Source organism: Polychytrium aggregatum (assembly GCF_025602895.1).
Source record: "Polychytrium aggregatum strain JEL109 chromosome Unknown BJ171scaffold_33, whole genome shotgun sequence".
NCBI lineage: Eukaryota > Fungi > Chytridiomycota > Chytridiomycetes > Polychytriales > Polychytrium > Polychytrium aggregatum.
This window is the reverse complement of record NW_026516235.1, coordinates 141,944-156,853: the sequence shown is the minus strand read 5'-3', so window position 1 is coordinate 156,853 and position 14,910 is coordinate 141,944. Positions and strand designations below refer to the sequence as shown.

The 14,910-nt window shown below is 57.8% G+C and overlaps 4 protein-coding genes across 4 annotated transcripts; 3 read left to right on the top strand and 1 right to left on the bottom strand.

Annotated features, from left to right (window-relative positions):
• Positions 1-913: 913 nt before the first annotated feature.
• BJ171DRAFT_515147 (uncharacterized protein) lies at positions 914-2,492 on the bottom strand. Its single transcript, XM_053111899.1, has 3 exons — positions 2,175-2,492; positions 1,718-1,992; positions 914-1,559 (listed from the first exon to the last, which is right to left on the bottom strand). The coding sequence occupies exons 1-3, from the start codon at positions 2,291-2,293 to the stop codon at positions 1,144-1,146; spliced, it is 810 nt and encodes a 269-aa protein (XP_052964265.1). The 5' UTR covers positions 2,294-2,492; the 3' UTR covers positions 914-1,143.
• A 315-nt stretch (positions 2,493-2,807) lies between these two features.
• On the top strand, positions 2,808-6,931 carry BJ171DRAFT_515143 (P-loop containing nucleoside triphosphate hydrolase protein). Its single transcript, XM_053111898.1, has 12 exons — positions 2,808-3,049; positions 3,219-3,333; positions 3,524-3,647; positions 3,867-3,953; positions 4,121-4,351; positions 4,469-4,601; positions 4,742-5,114; positions 5,236-5,366; positions 5,556-5,826; positions 6,002-6,084; positions 6,252-6,389; positions 6,544-6,931. Exons 1-12 carry the CDS (start codon positions 2,945-2,947, stop codon positions 6,835-6,837), a joined length of 2,085 nt encoding a protein of 694 aa, XP_052964264.1. The 5' UTR covers positions 2,808-2,944; the 3' UTR covers positions 6,838-6,931.
• Positions 6,932-7,442: 511 nt separating this feature from the next.
• Positions 7,443-8,865, top strand: BJ171DRAFT_461594 (carbonate dehydratase). Its single transcript, XM_053108485.1, has 4 exons — positions 7,443-7,454; positions 7,616-8,203; positions 8,322-8,446; positions 8,529-8,865. Exons 2-4 carry the CDS (start codon positions 7,747-7,749, stop codon positions 8,754-8,756), a joined length of 810 nt encoding a protein of 269 aa, XP_052964263.1. The 5' UTR covers positions 7,443-7,454; positions 7,616-7,746; the 3' UTR covers positions 8,757-8,865.
• A 1,643-nt stretch (positions 8,866-10,508) lies between these two features.
• On the top strand, positions 10,509-13,431 carry BJ171DRAFT_187135 (glycosyl transferase family group 2-domain-containing protein). Its single transcript, XM_053106134.1, has 4 exons — positions 10,509-10,697; positions 10,887-11,490; positions 11,799-12,130; positions 12,254-13,431. The coding sequence occupies exons 2-4, from the start codon at positions 10,918-10,920 to the stop codon at positions 13,320-13,322; spliced, it is 1,974 nt and encodes a 657-aa protein (XP_052964262.1). The 5' UTR covers positions 10,509-10,697; positions 10,887-10,917; the 3' UTR covers positions 13,323-13,431.
• The last annotated feature ends 1,479 nt before the right edge of the window (positions 13,432-14,910 follow it).

Here is a 14,910-nt window from a genome sequence, read left to right as displayed (position 1 = left end):
GATCATGTTCCGTGAGGCATTGATGTCTCGATCCCACAGCGTATGGCAGCTTGCACAGCTCCGGACAAAGTGTGGTTTCTCGATATCAAGATACTCGGGTGACTCAAGTCGCTTGGCTTCCCGACAATGTGAGCACACCTGGGATGTGTTGAACTCGTTCACCGAGCACACATGGATCTTGGAGACGGATCGGTCTGGTGGTCGTCTCTGGTGGTGGATGAATTGCTCAAAGTACTTGGCGAACCTGAGCCTCCTGGGACTGGATGCATATCCCTTCCCTTGCTTCCAGGAGGCATTCCCAAAGACAATCACCACTTCGGTCTCCTTTGGTGCCTGGTCGATGACTTGCTTGCACATCTCGTGGACAGTGCGCTGTCGCTTGCTGTGGAGATCGAGTCGCTTGAATCGCCGTCGCCGGGTCAGGCTGAAGGACAGCTGTTTGTCCAGCATGTCTCCATCAAACAAAGTGAATGTATCGCAGGAAGGAAGCCACCCCAGGGATCTTGGGACTTGGTGTGGTGCTCATCCATTCCTGCAGACCAAGGGCCTTGTGGGTGATCCTGGGTCGGGGTCGGGGGGTGTCTTTCTCTTGGGAGCCATCTGGCGAGAAAATAGCGACGATGGTTGGTTCTGCCTTTGGGGAAGAAAGAATCTCCTCAAATCCAGCGCATTTTTGGGCTGGCAGAAATACTGCACAGTGGCGTCCTCGATTCAGATCCAGAAACGCATCGCACAAGTGGCCCATTTGTGGGTCATCTGGTCACTGAATGCAAGCGATGGCTCTCAGTGCAGCGATGCGGAAATCGAGTGTGTGGCGAATGGTTGTGGTCACGGGTGTCTCTTTTTTTTTTTTCTGGGATTGACTATAAAACCTTGGCCCGGCGCGATCCGTCTGCGATCTGCACTCATCCAAGCATCGGAATTGTGGAGGATGCACACCATCCCTCTTTGGTGCCTCCTCCCTACCGCCGAATGCGAGAGCAACGGAGGCAACTCTCTCCCAGCCAGAGACGACGTCTGGCCTATCCCGGCCTTTGCGCCAGTGGGCAGTGGCAGCGATGCTCTGGCTCGGCACATTTCGCTTGGTTCGTTCCCCCCCCTCGAGCTCCGTGGGGTGGTTGTATATGCCAATCGAGTATGATATTACTGCGTCAAAGCCGCCACGCTCAGGGCAAGACAGAATACCGCAAGCGGCCACTGAGCATTGGCGACAAACCCCGCTGATCCCTGCTTGGCTGTGGCATTGGTGTTTGTGTTGGTCGAGCCCCCAGGGGCCCCGCTGCTGCCAGTGCCTGGGTTAGTCCCAGCGCCAGCGGAAGCGGTCGGGGACAGAACCGATGACGAGACGATCGGGCCCACATCCACAAAGCTCGAGCCGCAGATGCTCTTTGTGGACTTTGCCAGGTTATACATGTAGCGCTGGACCCGGTGCGGGAACGATGTCTCGTTTGCCCTCAGCGCATTATAGTCGTTGATGAGGAGCCTGGTGCAGTCGACGCACAGATCCTTGGCACCAATGGGCCGATCCGCAAGCGAGAGGGCATAGTCCCAGCAGTACTGTGGTGTGGAAGATGGTCGTATGCCCATGCGATGACGACAAGAGAAGGCAGAAGGACCGGCGTGAGCGGCAGTGGTTCCAAACAACCTGCATCGAGCACGCCGTGCGCTGCTCCTGGCCATTCATGACCGCTTCCGTCTTGTTGGCCTTGACCCACCTTTCCGCTGCTCTTGGTACAAAGCTGGTAGGTGGAGCACATGTAGCTTCCACTCCATGTTGGCACTTTCTGACCGCCCCCGATGCTTGTCGCTGTTGCGTGGGCGGCGTGCGACGAGGTGGGAGCAAGAACGGCGCTGGTGGGTGAGATGACGCTGGTAGTGGCAGTGTTTGAATCACTTTCAGGGTCGTCGCTGGTCTGGAGATCGTCTCCGCCATCTCCATTGCCGTTGTCGTCCCGGCGCTGATGACCAGTTGAGCCGCAATGCGAGCCGAGCGTAAGTATGGGTCAGACGTCCCTCGGATGCGGTATTGCCGCCTGAATCGTATCAACAGCTCCTGCAGCCGCAGTCGCACTGCTGACCTGGTGGCGGCCTGGGAGAGCAAGGACTGTTGCGACCAGAAAGTAGATGAGGAGTAGGTTCGACAAGCACTTCATTCTGACGATTAGCTATTGCAGGGTGATGGAGCGAATTGAGGGTCCAAGATAGCATCCGTCCGTCTGCGGAGCACCACCGTCGGTGCAAGTTGCTTTATAGGTACCCATTGAGGGATCTCATAGCGGGGCCTTGTTTGCATCCCAGATTTTCTCGCTGGAACCCATCTGCAGCATCCCGACACCGTCCGATTTCGCTTGTTGACGCGTGGGAAGGTGCAGGGGGATTCGACGGGCTGTCGACTCGCTTGCCTCCCCTCGCTGCCCACACACACCCGATCGAGACCTCTGGAATGTTTGCAGCTGCTGAATAAACAATCGAACACATCGTCTCGTTCGGACAAAAGATACGCCGTAGTCGGATCATATCACACACCTGGCAAGCAACGGCCAAGTGGGTCGTCATTTCCCTGGGTGTCCTGCGTGAGCAGGGAGATGCATGGAGTGCGGCAGTCCATCTGCGTTTGAGCGACCATTCAGAAAGCAGAGAGCATATCCACTGTGCACTTGCCTCCCTCGTCTCCGACGGCACTGTCGCAACCCAGACCAAGTCCACCAAGTCCAAGCCAATGCCTCCAGCGAGCCACGTGATGCGTCCCTGGCTCGATCCGGCGGCGACTCCGACAGCTTTTTTTTTGGGCTGTCCCATCCTGGACTGGCATCGGCTCCATCGCACTGTCGGCCAGGATCAACGGCTCCCGCTGCCATCAAGCACCTCCGAGCAACAGTGCAGACAGAGTCCAGCCGCATCCGCCTTCCAACCCTGCCAGTCCACCGGAGCCACAGTAGCGACCATGAGCCACAACAAGAAAGGAAATACCTCTCTGGGAAAGTCTCTCATTCGGAGCCGGTTCAGCAAGAACCCAAATGCCAAAATCAATCCTGATGGATCGCTGAGGGTACGCACCCTCTCACGCACGCTGCAGAGTCGGTGGGAGGGAGAGGAAATCAACATGCTCGTGTGTCGCCTCGCCGCCGGCTCACCCAGGATAATCTTGGGCGTGCTGTTTCGTTCATTTCGCTCATCATCCACCCTTCACCTTCCTGCTTTCCACCAACCTTCCCCAGCACACAACCCTGGTCGAGGACGATGACCTGACCAACATGCAGTCGATTACTGAGGAGAACGACCTCGAAGCCTTCCTGAACTCTGCCACCTTGGCTGGCACAAACTTTGCCGCCGGTACATATCGCTGTAGCGTTGCCGCTGCTGCTTGGCCGACTTGAAATGCTCGCCGATACTCCTCGATGCTTCGCGATGCCCGCCGAGGGCCGATGGTCAGACTCTGGGCACCCCGGATTACGTGCGAATGTGCTGGTCCTGATCTCGTTGCGCTATTTTGCCGCTGCTGTTCGTCGATACAACCAACCAGAGCGCCTCAATGTCACCGTGGTGAGCGATCCCTATGTGAATCCGTTCCTGCTGACGCCCGAGAAGGAGAAGGAAACCCTGCGAAGGCATCTGGAGCACCAGAAGCGTCTGACGATCCCAAGACGGTATGCGGCCCATGCCCACGCATTCTGGCGCACATGCAATCGTGATGACTGGCGATCATAGGCACAGCAGCAGCAGCTTGGAGAAGTTTGCTGGATGTATACCCACTCAAACATCTTGGACCTGCCTCGGCTGTGCATATGTACTCGACTTCGAACTGAGATCATTTATTTGTGTATTGCTGATCCGCAAACCGACACCGACTGCCCCTCGTCGTCCAGACCCGAGTGGGATTCGACCACAACCGGCGAGGAGCTGAAGCTTGCCGAGCGCGAGTCTTTCCTCGAATGGCGCCGTGGCCTGGTTGAGTAAGTAGACGGCATTTGGAGTCATCGGACTCGTCAGGTCTGGTGCTGCAGGCACAGTCCTTTTCCCAGACTCCATGGTCCTGGCTGATGAGACGGATCTTCTTTGCTCGTCGCCTCGTCTCTGGCTATCGGCACATCTCATCGAAATGCTCCAATTCTCCGCTCAGGCTCGAAGAAGAGCAGGGTCTCATTTTGACTCCCTACGAACGCAACCTTGAAGTGTGGCGGCAGCTCTGGCGAGTTATTGAGCGCTCGGACCTGATCGTCCAGATCGTCGATGCGCGCAACCCGCTCTTTTTCCGATCTACGGACCTGGAGACCTACGTCGGCGAAGTGGATGACCGAAAGAAGCGCCTGCTGCTTGTCAACAAGGCCGATATGCTGACTCTCAACCAGAGGTGTGCCAGAACATCTTTTGTGGAAGCTGCGGCTGTGTCAAACGCACATGGCTGTTGCACTGGCGCTCGCTGAGGCCACTCTTCTGATCCGCGCCTTCGTCCCCCACCCTTCGCCAGAACTCTGTGGGCAGACTTTTTTGAGAAGGAAGGCATCCGCTATACATTCTTTTCGGCCGCCATGGCTCGTCAACAGCACGAAAGGGAGCTGGAGGAACAAAAGGCGGCTGAACTGGAGAAACGCATGAAAAAGGTAGCGGTCGCCATACTGCTTGCAGCGCTGTCGATTATAAGCTACACGGCCTTGACTTGCCCCTCTGCAAGAATAACATGGACTGATGTTTCTGAATGTCACTGCACCGTCACCAACGCCGATCTGAATCGCGTACACAGGACCGAACGTTGAAAACCGCTCGGAAGCAGAACTTGTTTGAGTTGATGGGCAATTTCAAGGATGAGGACATGGTCGATGGCGAAGGCGACAGTGACGACGAGGAGGATGATGAAGCCGTCGAGGCCGAAGACGAGGCCGAGGACGAGGCTGGTGGGGAAGATGCCCAGGAGGATGGCGATGCCAGCCCAGAAGCCGATGAGCCGTATCAGGAGGCTGCCCAATCCCCAGAGGAGCCCGGCGGCGACCGGGACGAAGATGTCGTCGAGATTTACGCCGAGCGGGACGAAAGCCTCCCTGAGCGCGTCCGCATTCTCTCCGCCGACGACCTGCTGGAGCTCCTCGAGCGAGAGTGCCCCGAGCCCCTGAACACTGGTGAGCTTAGAAAGCCCGTGTACGAGACGAGGGTATGAGTGTCCCGGGCGAGAGCGGTCGCCAGGCCGGCCCAGACCAAGACTACCGCCCACTGATGGATACCTCGCTGCTTCGTCCTCAGAGCACGGAAACAAGGTCACGATTGGATTCGTGGGCTACCCCAACGTCGGTAAAAGTTCCACCCTGAACGCCCTCGTTGGCGCCAAGAAGGTCGCCGTTGCCGCCACCCCAGGCAAGACCAAGCACTTCCAGGTAACAATGATGTCTTGCCCCGGAGTAGACCCAGTGCATCCCAACATGGAGCTCGCATCTAGTATACGCTTCTGCCTCTCGTCTGTAGCTGTGGCTGCAACTGTGACTGTGGTTATGCAGGGTGCATTGCTGCCACCGCCAGCTGCTGGATCGCACAGCTAGTTTGCTCATCGACTGTCCATGCATCAGACCATCCATCTGTCCGACTCTATGATCCTGTGCGACTGCCCTGGTCTCGTCTTCCCCACCTTTGCGACCACCAAAGCCGACATGGTCCTCAACGGCGTTCTGCCCATCGACCAACTCCGCGAGCACACTGGGCCGGCTGGTTTGCTGACCCAGCGTATCCCCAAAGTTGCACTGGAGGGCATCTACGGTCTGCGCATCCGCACACGGGATGCCGAGGGCCTAGAAATTGACCGTGCACCTACTGGAGAGGAGCTTCTCTCTGCCTATGCAAGTGAGTATAATTGAGACGGCGCCGATGCTACTCGACTGAGACGGTTGTCAAGACAAGATGCGAAGCCGGGGGTTTGATTGCCGCTGGCCTTGATCATCGTTCGCACTTGTGATGATCTTGATATCGATGCTGTCCACGTACATTAACTGGCCATGACCCGCGCATCCTCTGACAGTTGCTAGAGGATTCAAAAAGTCGTACCAAGGCAACCCGGATGAAGCCCGAGCGTCGCGATATGTTTTCAAGGACTATGTCAACGTAAGTCTAGGGACCACTGTCGAGCCAGCTGCCTCACTTCTCGTGTGCGATGTTGCATCGCTTAGGTAGATCCGTCGTGGCCGATTCTGGAGACGGACCCCATGTCAGACCTACCCGGTGCTCGTGTCCTGACTCACACCATCGCTCTGACCCGGTGCTGTATGCAGGGCAAGCTGCTGTACTGCCATCCGCCGCCTGGGAACAACGATGCCAAGCACTTTAACGCCGAGATCTACCTGCAAGAGCGCTTCCAGCGCAAGACCATTGCTACACCTGGCTATGTCGACGGCACGCCTGTATCTCAAGTAAGTGATCTCTCGAACTGCGCGGGGCAGCAGCTGGATGAGCAGCTGACGGTCTCGGCCGGCAGGCGGTTCAAGTGTGAGTTATTGCGAGGCAGTACCGCTCAACCCCTCCCCTTTGCCCTCTGTTTCCCACCACCTCCTGCCTGGCGGACAGGCACCCTCACGCACAATGGACTCGGAGTTCTTCAACAGCAAGCACATCCAAGCCAAGACTGTTGGCAAGTTCTCGCGTGGCAACTTTAACCGCAATCAAATGTTCCCGCACCAGAACCGCGTGGACGATGTGGGCGAGGAGAAGCGAGCTCCGTTGAAAGGCAAAGGCAGAAGGGCGCCGCGTGGGGCCGTGACGGCCGAGGCACTCATCGGCAACTCTGTCAAGAACGACAAGCGCCATAAGAAGGGCCCCAAGAACGTCAAGATGCGGACCCAGTGGACGGTCGACGAGTAGGCTCTGTGCTGCCGTCGCTGTCGCTGGCTGGTCCCACATGCCTGTCAGCAGGGGTGGCCTTTGGCACCGCCAATACACCATTTCCCTGCACATACACAGCCCGGTTGCGGCTGCAGCGTTGGTGGAGCGGGACAGGCCATACATGGTTGCGAAATGGAATGAGGCGCCCTTGCTCTTCCACAAGCATGTGTTGGCCAGGTGGGGGTGAGAAAACGCAAGACTGCATCCCGAAACTCTGATGATGCCCGCAAAGAAGGCACTTCCCCAAGGGCACTCGGGGCGGTAACCACTTGAGCGGCACTCATCAGGTGTTTGTCATTTCGTTGCTGTGCCGCCTGGCGATCCGTGTTCCAACCTTGCAGGACAGAGAAGTGCCTCCGAAAGCCTGGGGCAAGGTTGGGCTCGCTATGTATACAGGACCTGCCGCGTCATGTGCCCGCACTCTGAAAACTCTGTGGCAGTGGAGAGGAGTCTCATTCGTCCGTGTGAATCAGCCCACAGACTGATCCTACAGTGCGGTGGGCCCGATGCGGTCGCCCCAAGGTTTTGCCGGATCTCACTCAGTGCCCAATGACGATAACTCTATTCTTTGACGCTAGAGATGGCCAGTCAGCTCGGTAGGTCGAGGAAAAGGAAGCTCGGCGGGGCGGTGCAACCATAGGCTCGATCGCCCATGTGCTCTGGGAAGCCGAAGCCTGCCATGGCCTGCCATAGCTTACTGAAGCAGGCAAACTCTGTGCCTCCTCCCTATCCCCGATCACTGGAACTCATGAGTCAGAGAAAAAACTTAATGGCACGGCCATTGCGAGCCGCGGCCTTCATAAATGGGCGATCCCCATCCCGGTCCAGACCATCCAACATCAACTGTTCAACATCGACTGCTCTCGCGTGCCTCTTCCCACCTCAACAATGAAGTTCCTGGCCACTACTCTCGTCGGACTCGCTGCCACTGCCTCTCTCGCTAGCTCTGCTCCGATTCAGGAGTCTGGGCTGCAGGCCCGTTCTCCGGTCAACTGCCTGGCGGATGTCATCGCCCACCAGTACTTGCACAAGCGAAGCGGCACCTGGAGCTACGAGGGCAAGACTGGCTCGGCCCACTGGGGCGAGCTCGATCCCTCCTTTGCGACTTGCAGCGCCGGAAAGAACCAGTCGCCCATCAATCTTGAGGACGAGCAGCTGTATGACCAGAGCCGACCGTCCTTTGGTTGGGCCAGCTCGGTCCAGAAGGCTAGCTTTGTCAACAACGGCCACACTATCCAGGTGAACATCCCTGCCGGATCGACCATCAAGCTTGCCAGCAACCAGACCTACCAGCTGAAGCAATTCCACTTCCACTCACCCTCGGAGCACCACAAGCACGAAAAGTGTGAGTTCAGCAGCCTTAATCTGGCACAGCACAACGTCTGTCGGTGACATCATGCAGCCCAACACGCGGTGCAAGTTTGGCGGTGCTAACAGCCCCTGTTCATGATCTCCATGTGCAGACTACCCGCTCGAGGTTCACTTTGTCCATGCCACTTCGGACCTCCCTCCTAAGCTTGCTGTTGTCGGCGTCTTCTTTGAGCTCGGCAGCCAGCCCAACGCCTTCCTGGATCAGCTCGTCCGCTACGTAAGCAACCGAGCACCTGTGGCTGGAGAGTGGGAGAGCAAACACCAGACTAACAACTGCTGGGATGTCACTCGTTGTAAAGATCCCCAAGCAGGCGAACGGCAACAACACCATCCCCTCGCTTCGGCTCGACTTGATGAAGAACCGCATCGAGTACGACCACTATTGGACCTACTCGGGCTCGCTGACGACCCCGCCTTGCACCGAAGGAGTTGCATGGAACGTCATGGATCAGCCGCTCTCGATCACTCCGGCCCAGCTCAAGGCCTTTACCGATGCCATGCCCTACAACGCTCGTTCCACGATGTAAACGGGGAGGGGCGAGCAGGGTCAAGTGAGATAGGACACCATGAATGCATGTCGGTCCTTGTCTATGACTATTGTTGAATACTTATTGCGGCGACGCGATCGTCTGCCAGTAGTTTGAGTCTGGGACCTTTGCCATGGCTGTTGGGTGCGATGCAACCAAGATCATGGCGGCCATCATGAACAGAACCTCCGGATTTCTGGGACATGCAGCGGGCATAAGGAGTCGGGCGGACCAGGTTGCTTTGTTTTCTCAGCACGGGGATGACTCGGGTATACTCTGTGCCGTCACACGACGGCGGGCAGCATCTCGGCATCTCGAGAGTACTGCTGACCGCCGCCTGCGGACGACCGTGCTGGCCCGGATGCTGTCTTGGGCACCGGGAGTATATCGGTGGGGCAGGGTGGCTCATGTGTCCCGCGAGGCAGTCGGCGCGTGGTCAGCTTTTGGCCGCCGGATATCCTGCGGATTGGAAACCTTGCCTCGCCGAGGCATCAACACCGGCGGGATGAAGTGGCACCCACAGCGGGCTCCATGTTCTGAGAAGCACACGCCGGCTGATGGATTGGTTGATCGAGGGCAAGAGGAACGCGGACGATTGCCGGGTCCATGCCAAGAGCCACTGCCAAGAGTCACCGCGATGTCTGTGCCGCTGTCGATGCATGGCTGTGGACCCCACGTCGATATGACTCGGATTGAGTCGGCACGGAGGCCTCTCGACGGCCGGGATGGCGGGTGGGCCTAGAGGAGGTCGCGCAGAGGCCGAGAAGCGTGCTGCTTGCTGCTTCGTGCCTGCTGCTGCATATCACCGCCGCACTCTGCTGCATATCACTGCGTATCGATTTGTCGACGTGGGCGCCAGCAGGCCAACGACGACCCCCGACGTGTCCTCCGTTTTGCCGGGCACTGTTTTGCCGTTTTGCAGGCGCGACTGTGGCAGCAGCTGCTGCCACGGGGCGGACTGGCCGCGCGCAGCCGCTTGTGTTGGTCGTCTGGCTGGCGCAGTTTGGGATCATCGAGCAGCCGCTTTGTTGGCCGAGTGGATTCGTCATCCGTGCTTGGGATGGTCAATGCAGACGTTCAGACATCAATTGCAAGTGCATCCACGGTCGACTGCGCTGGCACCAACTTAACATTAACACGGCACCAATCTAACATTCGCGCCGACGCCGACACCAATCTAACATCAGCACCGACACCAATTCAACATCAGCGCCAACACCACCGGCCCTCGTCGTCCCCAGGCACCGGCCGCTGTTCCAGCCAGCGATCCTGCGCGTCGCACGGGTTTGTTATGTGGGCAGCGCGTACCACCGGTCCTCGGGGCTCGCAGCCTTGTCCTTGTCTGGCTGCAGGCCGCCATTCGCCAGAGCGCAAGCGAAAAAAAGCGTGCAGGGGCCGAGGACCTCGCTGGCCCGAAGGCCCAACAAGCCGAAGGTCCCAGCCACCGCCAATGGCCCGTTTTCCCACTCGGCCTCGCTGGGACTGAGTGCTCTGCCACGCCCTCGTCTCTCTCGCCGAGCACCGCACAATCGCCGCTCTCGCCCCCGTCTCGCCGCCGTCTCGTCTCTCGTCCTTCGCGATGCTCACTCCATGCCCAGCCCGCAATATATTCCTGTGGGCACGCCTCTGCCGCTGCCGATCTCCGCGCTCCCCCCGCATGCTTCCTGGAACGCATCTCGCTATATATAATCCGCACACCTCGGAACGGCCCCTCGGTTATTAGGCAAGTCGCTCTCTCTCGCTGTCCTGGCGCCCTGGACCTCATCCCTGCCAGAACCTCTTGTTAGTTCAAAGTCCATCCACTCCCCTTTTACACTCCCGCCTGTCGGGCTGTGCATCAAGCCTCACTCGGCCCCGTCTATCCAAACCCATCCCTCTTGCATCTGCCTGTCCTCATACCATTTTGCCCATCGCTCCTCCTGTTCCGGCGCACTGACATTGGTTCGTCGATATCTGGCATCGCTTGGTCGGCATCCCTCGTTCCGCCGTCGAGATTGTCCGCTGTCGCGAGTCCCGTGCTAACCTGCCTCTCCATCCCCCGGCCCTTTGGTCCTTGTGCTTCCATTTTTTTTTCTCTCTCCCCTCTCTCCCTTTTCTCCTGCTCCCGTCTTTGCACTTTCCATCTCGCAGTCCATCAAGTATCCCACCCACAAGGTCAACCATGAATCCCAGCGGATACTCCAAACATGTCTTCCAGCGGCTGCCGGGCATCTGGCTCATCTGCACCCTGCTCATCTCCTCGATCGGTCCCTACTTCACCCCTCAACTCTTTGTTGCAATCTATCTCTTCCTGCAAGTCATCTTTGTCCTGAACGGCCTCCGCACCGCCTGGGCCATGATCGCAATCTACTTTGCCTCGGTCAAGCACTCCAAGACCGACTGGTACCAGAAGTATCTGGCCGATGCCCCCCAGTCGCCCGAGCCCGCGCCGACTCCCAGCCCTACTCCGCCACTTCTGGTCTTGGCCGATGCTCAGAAGCCCGACTCGACCGACTTGGTCGACACCAGCGCCTCTGTCTCGAGTCCCTGTACCGCTCTCCCCGAGAAGGACCTCGACTCCGACGCCTCCAGCTCTGACGGCTCGGCTGTGACTCTGGTCGATTCCAAACGCAACTCCAGATTCTATCAAGTGCGACATGTCATCATTATTCCGAACTACAAAGAGGACATTGGTACTCTGACCGAGACCCTCGACGTCTTGGCAAGTCACACCATCGCTAAGGCTCAGTACAAGGTACACCTGCTGCTATAATTTGTCCTCCCCCCCCATGCCGTGCCGTGCCCTGCTGCCGCTGCTGTTGCCCGAGATTCCTGTTGCACACGAGCTGGTGGAGGTCACGGGTCGTTTCTTGGCGAACGGGCTGGCTGCGCTGCTCGGGGCTGCCGAGTCGTCCGGACACCCCTGCACATGCCCTGCGCATCGCGTGCGCATAGCACACCTGTTGTGCATGTGATTGGCTATCTGCCCAGGCTTGCTGGGCTTGCTGGTTCTCGTACTCACAAAGCCGCCTCCCCCCCCCTCGTCCTGTCCGCCTGCTCCAGATCTGCCTCGCCATGGAGGCCAGCGAGTCGGGGAGCGAGCTCAAGGCCAACGATTTGATTGCGGCCTTCAGGAACAAGTTCCTGTTTATCGACTTTACACAGCATCCCTCGGGCCTTGTCGGCGAAATCCGTGGCAAATCGAGCAATGTTTCGTGGGCCGCCCGCCAGATGAGCATCAAGATCGAAGACCGCAACGACCATGTCTACACCGTCATGGACGCCGACACCTGCTTCACTCAAGACTATTTCATGGCTATCAACTACCACTTTGGCATCGCTCCCCAGGAGAAGCGGAACCGCATGATGTTTGCAACCTCGGTTGTCTTTGACAGGTAACCCTCCGCACAACCATCAGCCCTCCCCTTCGTCGATGGAGCCGCACCCCAGAATGCTCCTTCCAAGCAACTGTGGCCGTCAGCTTACTCACCGCGCCGCCTCCCCTGTTCCTCACACAGAAACGCCAAGGACATCCCCTTCATCGTCCGAACCGCCGACAACATGTGGGCCATCGGCGGCATCTCCAATATGTACCAAGGCTCGAGCACAAAGATCCCCACCTCGGCCTACTCGGTCTCGATGAACCTCGCCCGGTCGGTCGACTTCTGGGACGTCGGTCCCGAAGCCATCGGCGAGGACATGCACATGTACGCAAAGTGCTTCTTTGCCACGGGTGGCTCGCTGGAGATTGTCGGCGTCTACTCCCCGGCGTCGCAGTGCAATATCGAAGGCAAACACTGGTTCTCGACCCTCTGGGCCCGGTACGGCCAGAGCCGTCGCCATCTTTGGGGATCGCTCGACACCGGCTATGTCCTCGAGCGCACCTTCAACCACATGTATCGCTACCTCACCGGCAAACAGATTGCCATCGACATCGAAAACCAAGTCTCGCCGTCGCATTTCCCCCTGCTCACCTACCTCGACATGGTCTATCGCATCCTCGAGCTCCACGTCTTCTTGATCCACATTGTGCTGGTGATGCTGATCACAAGCGTGAGTCTGCCCAACAGCACAGTCGGTTCGCTCTTCTTCTCTCGCCTCAGCAACCCACCCACCCTCGATAGCTACGTCATGACCTGCGTCAACATTGCCGGGATGATGCGCAACGTTGCTATGGCGCCCTTCGTCCTCACCATCATCGTCTTTGAGTTCTACCACCACTGGATCGCCATCGGCCGCTGGAAGCACGCTGCCCAGTCCACCGGCAACGTCCAATACCTCGGCAAGCGGTCCCAGTTTGTGTCGACTCGCAGCCTCCTCAATCTCCTGGACTGGATCGCGCTTCCCGTCAGCGGTGTTCTCTACGGCGTGCTGCCGGCCCTGCAAGCCAACATTTCGCATTTTTGGACCAACAGTCTCGAGTACAAGGTCGCTGGCAAGCCCGTTGCGTCGATCGCCTTGCCCGTAGGCTCGTTGGAAAATGAATCGCTGGCAACAGCACCAGCGTCAACATCGCCAGAAGCCCCGGTGACGCTGGTCATGACGGCTGCGCCGGCTGCCTTGGCTTCATCCGAAGACAAGTCATAGAGCCCCCTTTCCGAGGGCTTCTCTGAGGGCGCTGCTGCTTTACAGGATCCCCTATTGGCAGCCCCTCGGGCTTTTCTGGCGGCCACCACCGGTGTCTCGGACCCTGTCCTCTGCTCCCTTACTTTGCCTTGCCTTTCGCGTCCCTGTCTCGTTGCGACCGTCAGTTTCGCCTATCCGCTTACTCTGTTCGTTCGGGGACTCACCTCGATCGATTTTCCATGTATACTCTTTGCTTCTTGTTCAACTTTGGCTCACTTGCGTGCAAACTGCTGGCGCTGACTGGCGCACTGACTGACGCTCGCCTTTGGCTCCCTTGGCGTTTGCAACTGTCTACTCTCGACCCTCTGGCTACTCCTCTTTCTCCTCTTTCTCCTCCCACCTACTATGCTCATCCCACCCTCTTGAACACGCACCTCCCTTAATTTATCCCTTTTTTGGAGCCAAAACAAAAGCTACCCTTCTTTCTCTGGACCCCGAATACACACACATTCCATCTACAGCGTTTCCAAAATGAAATGGGACACCCCCGTTTTGAGCCAGGACAGTGTGTATTTCTGGAACCTGAATACACACACCCACTCATCGCATTCATAGCTATTCAGTATGTCCAAGGAGACCGAAGTGGTGATTGCCTTTGGGAATGCATCCTGGAAACAGGGGAAGGGATATGCTTCCAGTCCCAGGAGACTCAGGTTCGCTCGGTATTTTGAGCAGTTCATTCATGTGTGCTCGGTGAACGAGTTCAACACATCCCAGGTGTGCTCACATTGTCGGGAAGCCAAGCGACTCGAGAAGGTCGAGCATCTTGATATCGATACACCACACTTTGTCCGGAGCTGTACAAGCTGCCATACGCTGTGGGATCGAGACATCAATGCAGCCAGGAACATGATCTCGGTATGCCAGTCGATCATCGCCACAGGAGATCGACCGGGTGTATTCAAGACTGTGCTTCCCAAACCAACAAAGAGATTGCCGACGAAGACAGGAGTGCAATGCCATGGCTTGCCCGCTGGGCCTACAGTCAGTCAGCGGGGTTCAGACATCTGATGCCAGGAAGGAACTGTCCCGTTTCTTTCTGGGCCGACTGTATTTAGCACTTCGGCCTTCGCGGCGCACGCACGGACTTCAGCCATCCATAACGCGACGATCTATCACTTGGAGACAGGGCAGGGAGACGACGCACCCGGTCCAAGGGCTCCTCTCATTGGGCGACGCCTCCGCCACCGGAGAGAGTATGGCATGCATGTGCCTATCAAGGTGTGTCCGTGCTGGAATGGATGTCGTTGATGAGTGAATCGTCGACCAGTCCATCAGCGGCCCAGGCTGGCTGGCGATGGCTCGCTTTGACGTGGAGCTTGAGTGTGTTCGCGTTTGGGTTTCGATAATACTGGAACATATGTATTCATGTCGGCAGAAACAGCAGCCGCATCATGGTGTCCGCCCTGCGCCTCTCTTCTCCCGTCTTCTCCGTCCTCGAGTCAATTCATAGACACCAGAGCCGCCTCGAATTCATCGATCGACATGCCCAGCTCCTGCATACGCCGCTCGGCCATCTTCCGGGCCACAAACAGCTCGATCTTGAGCT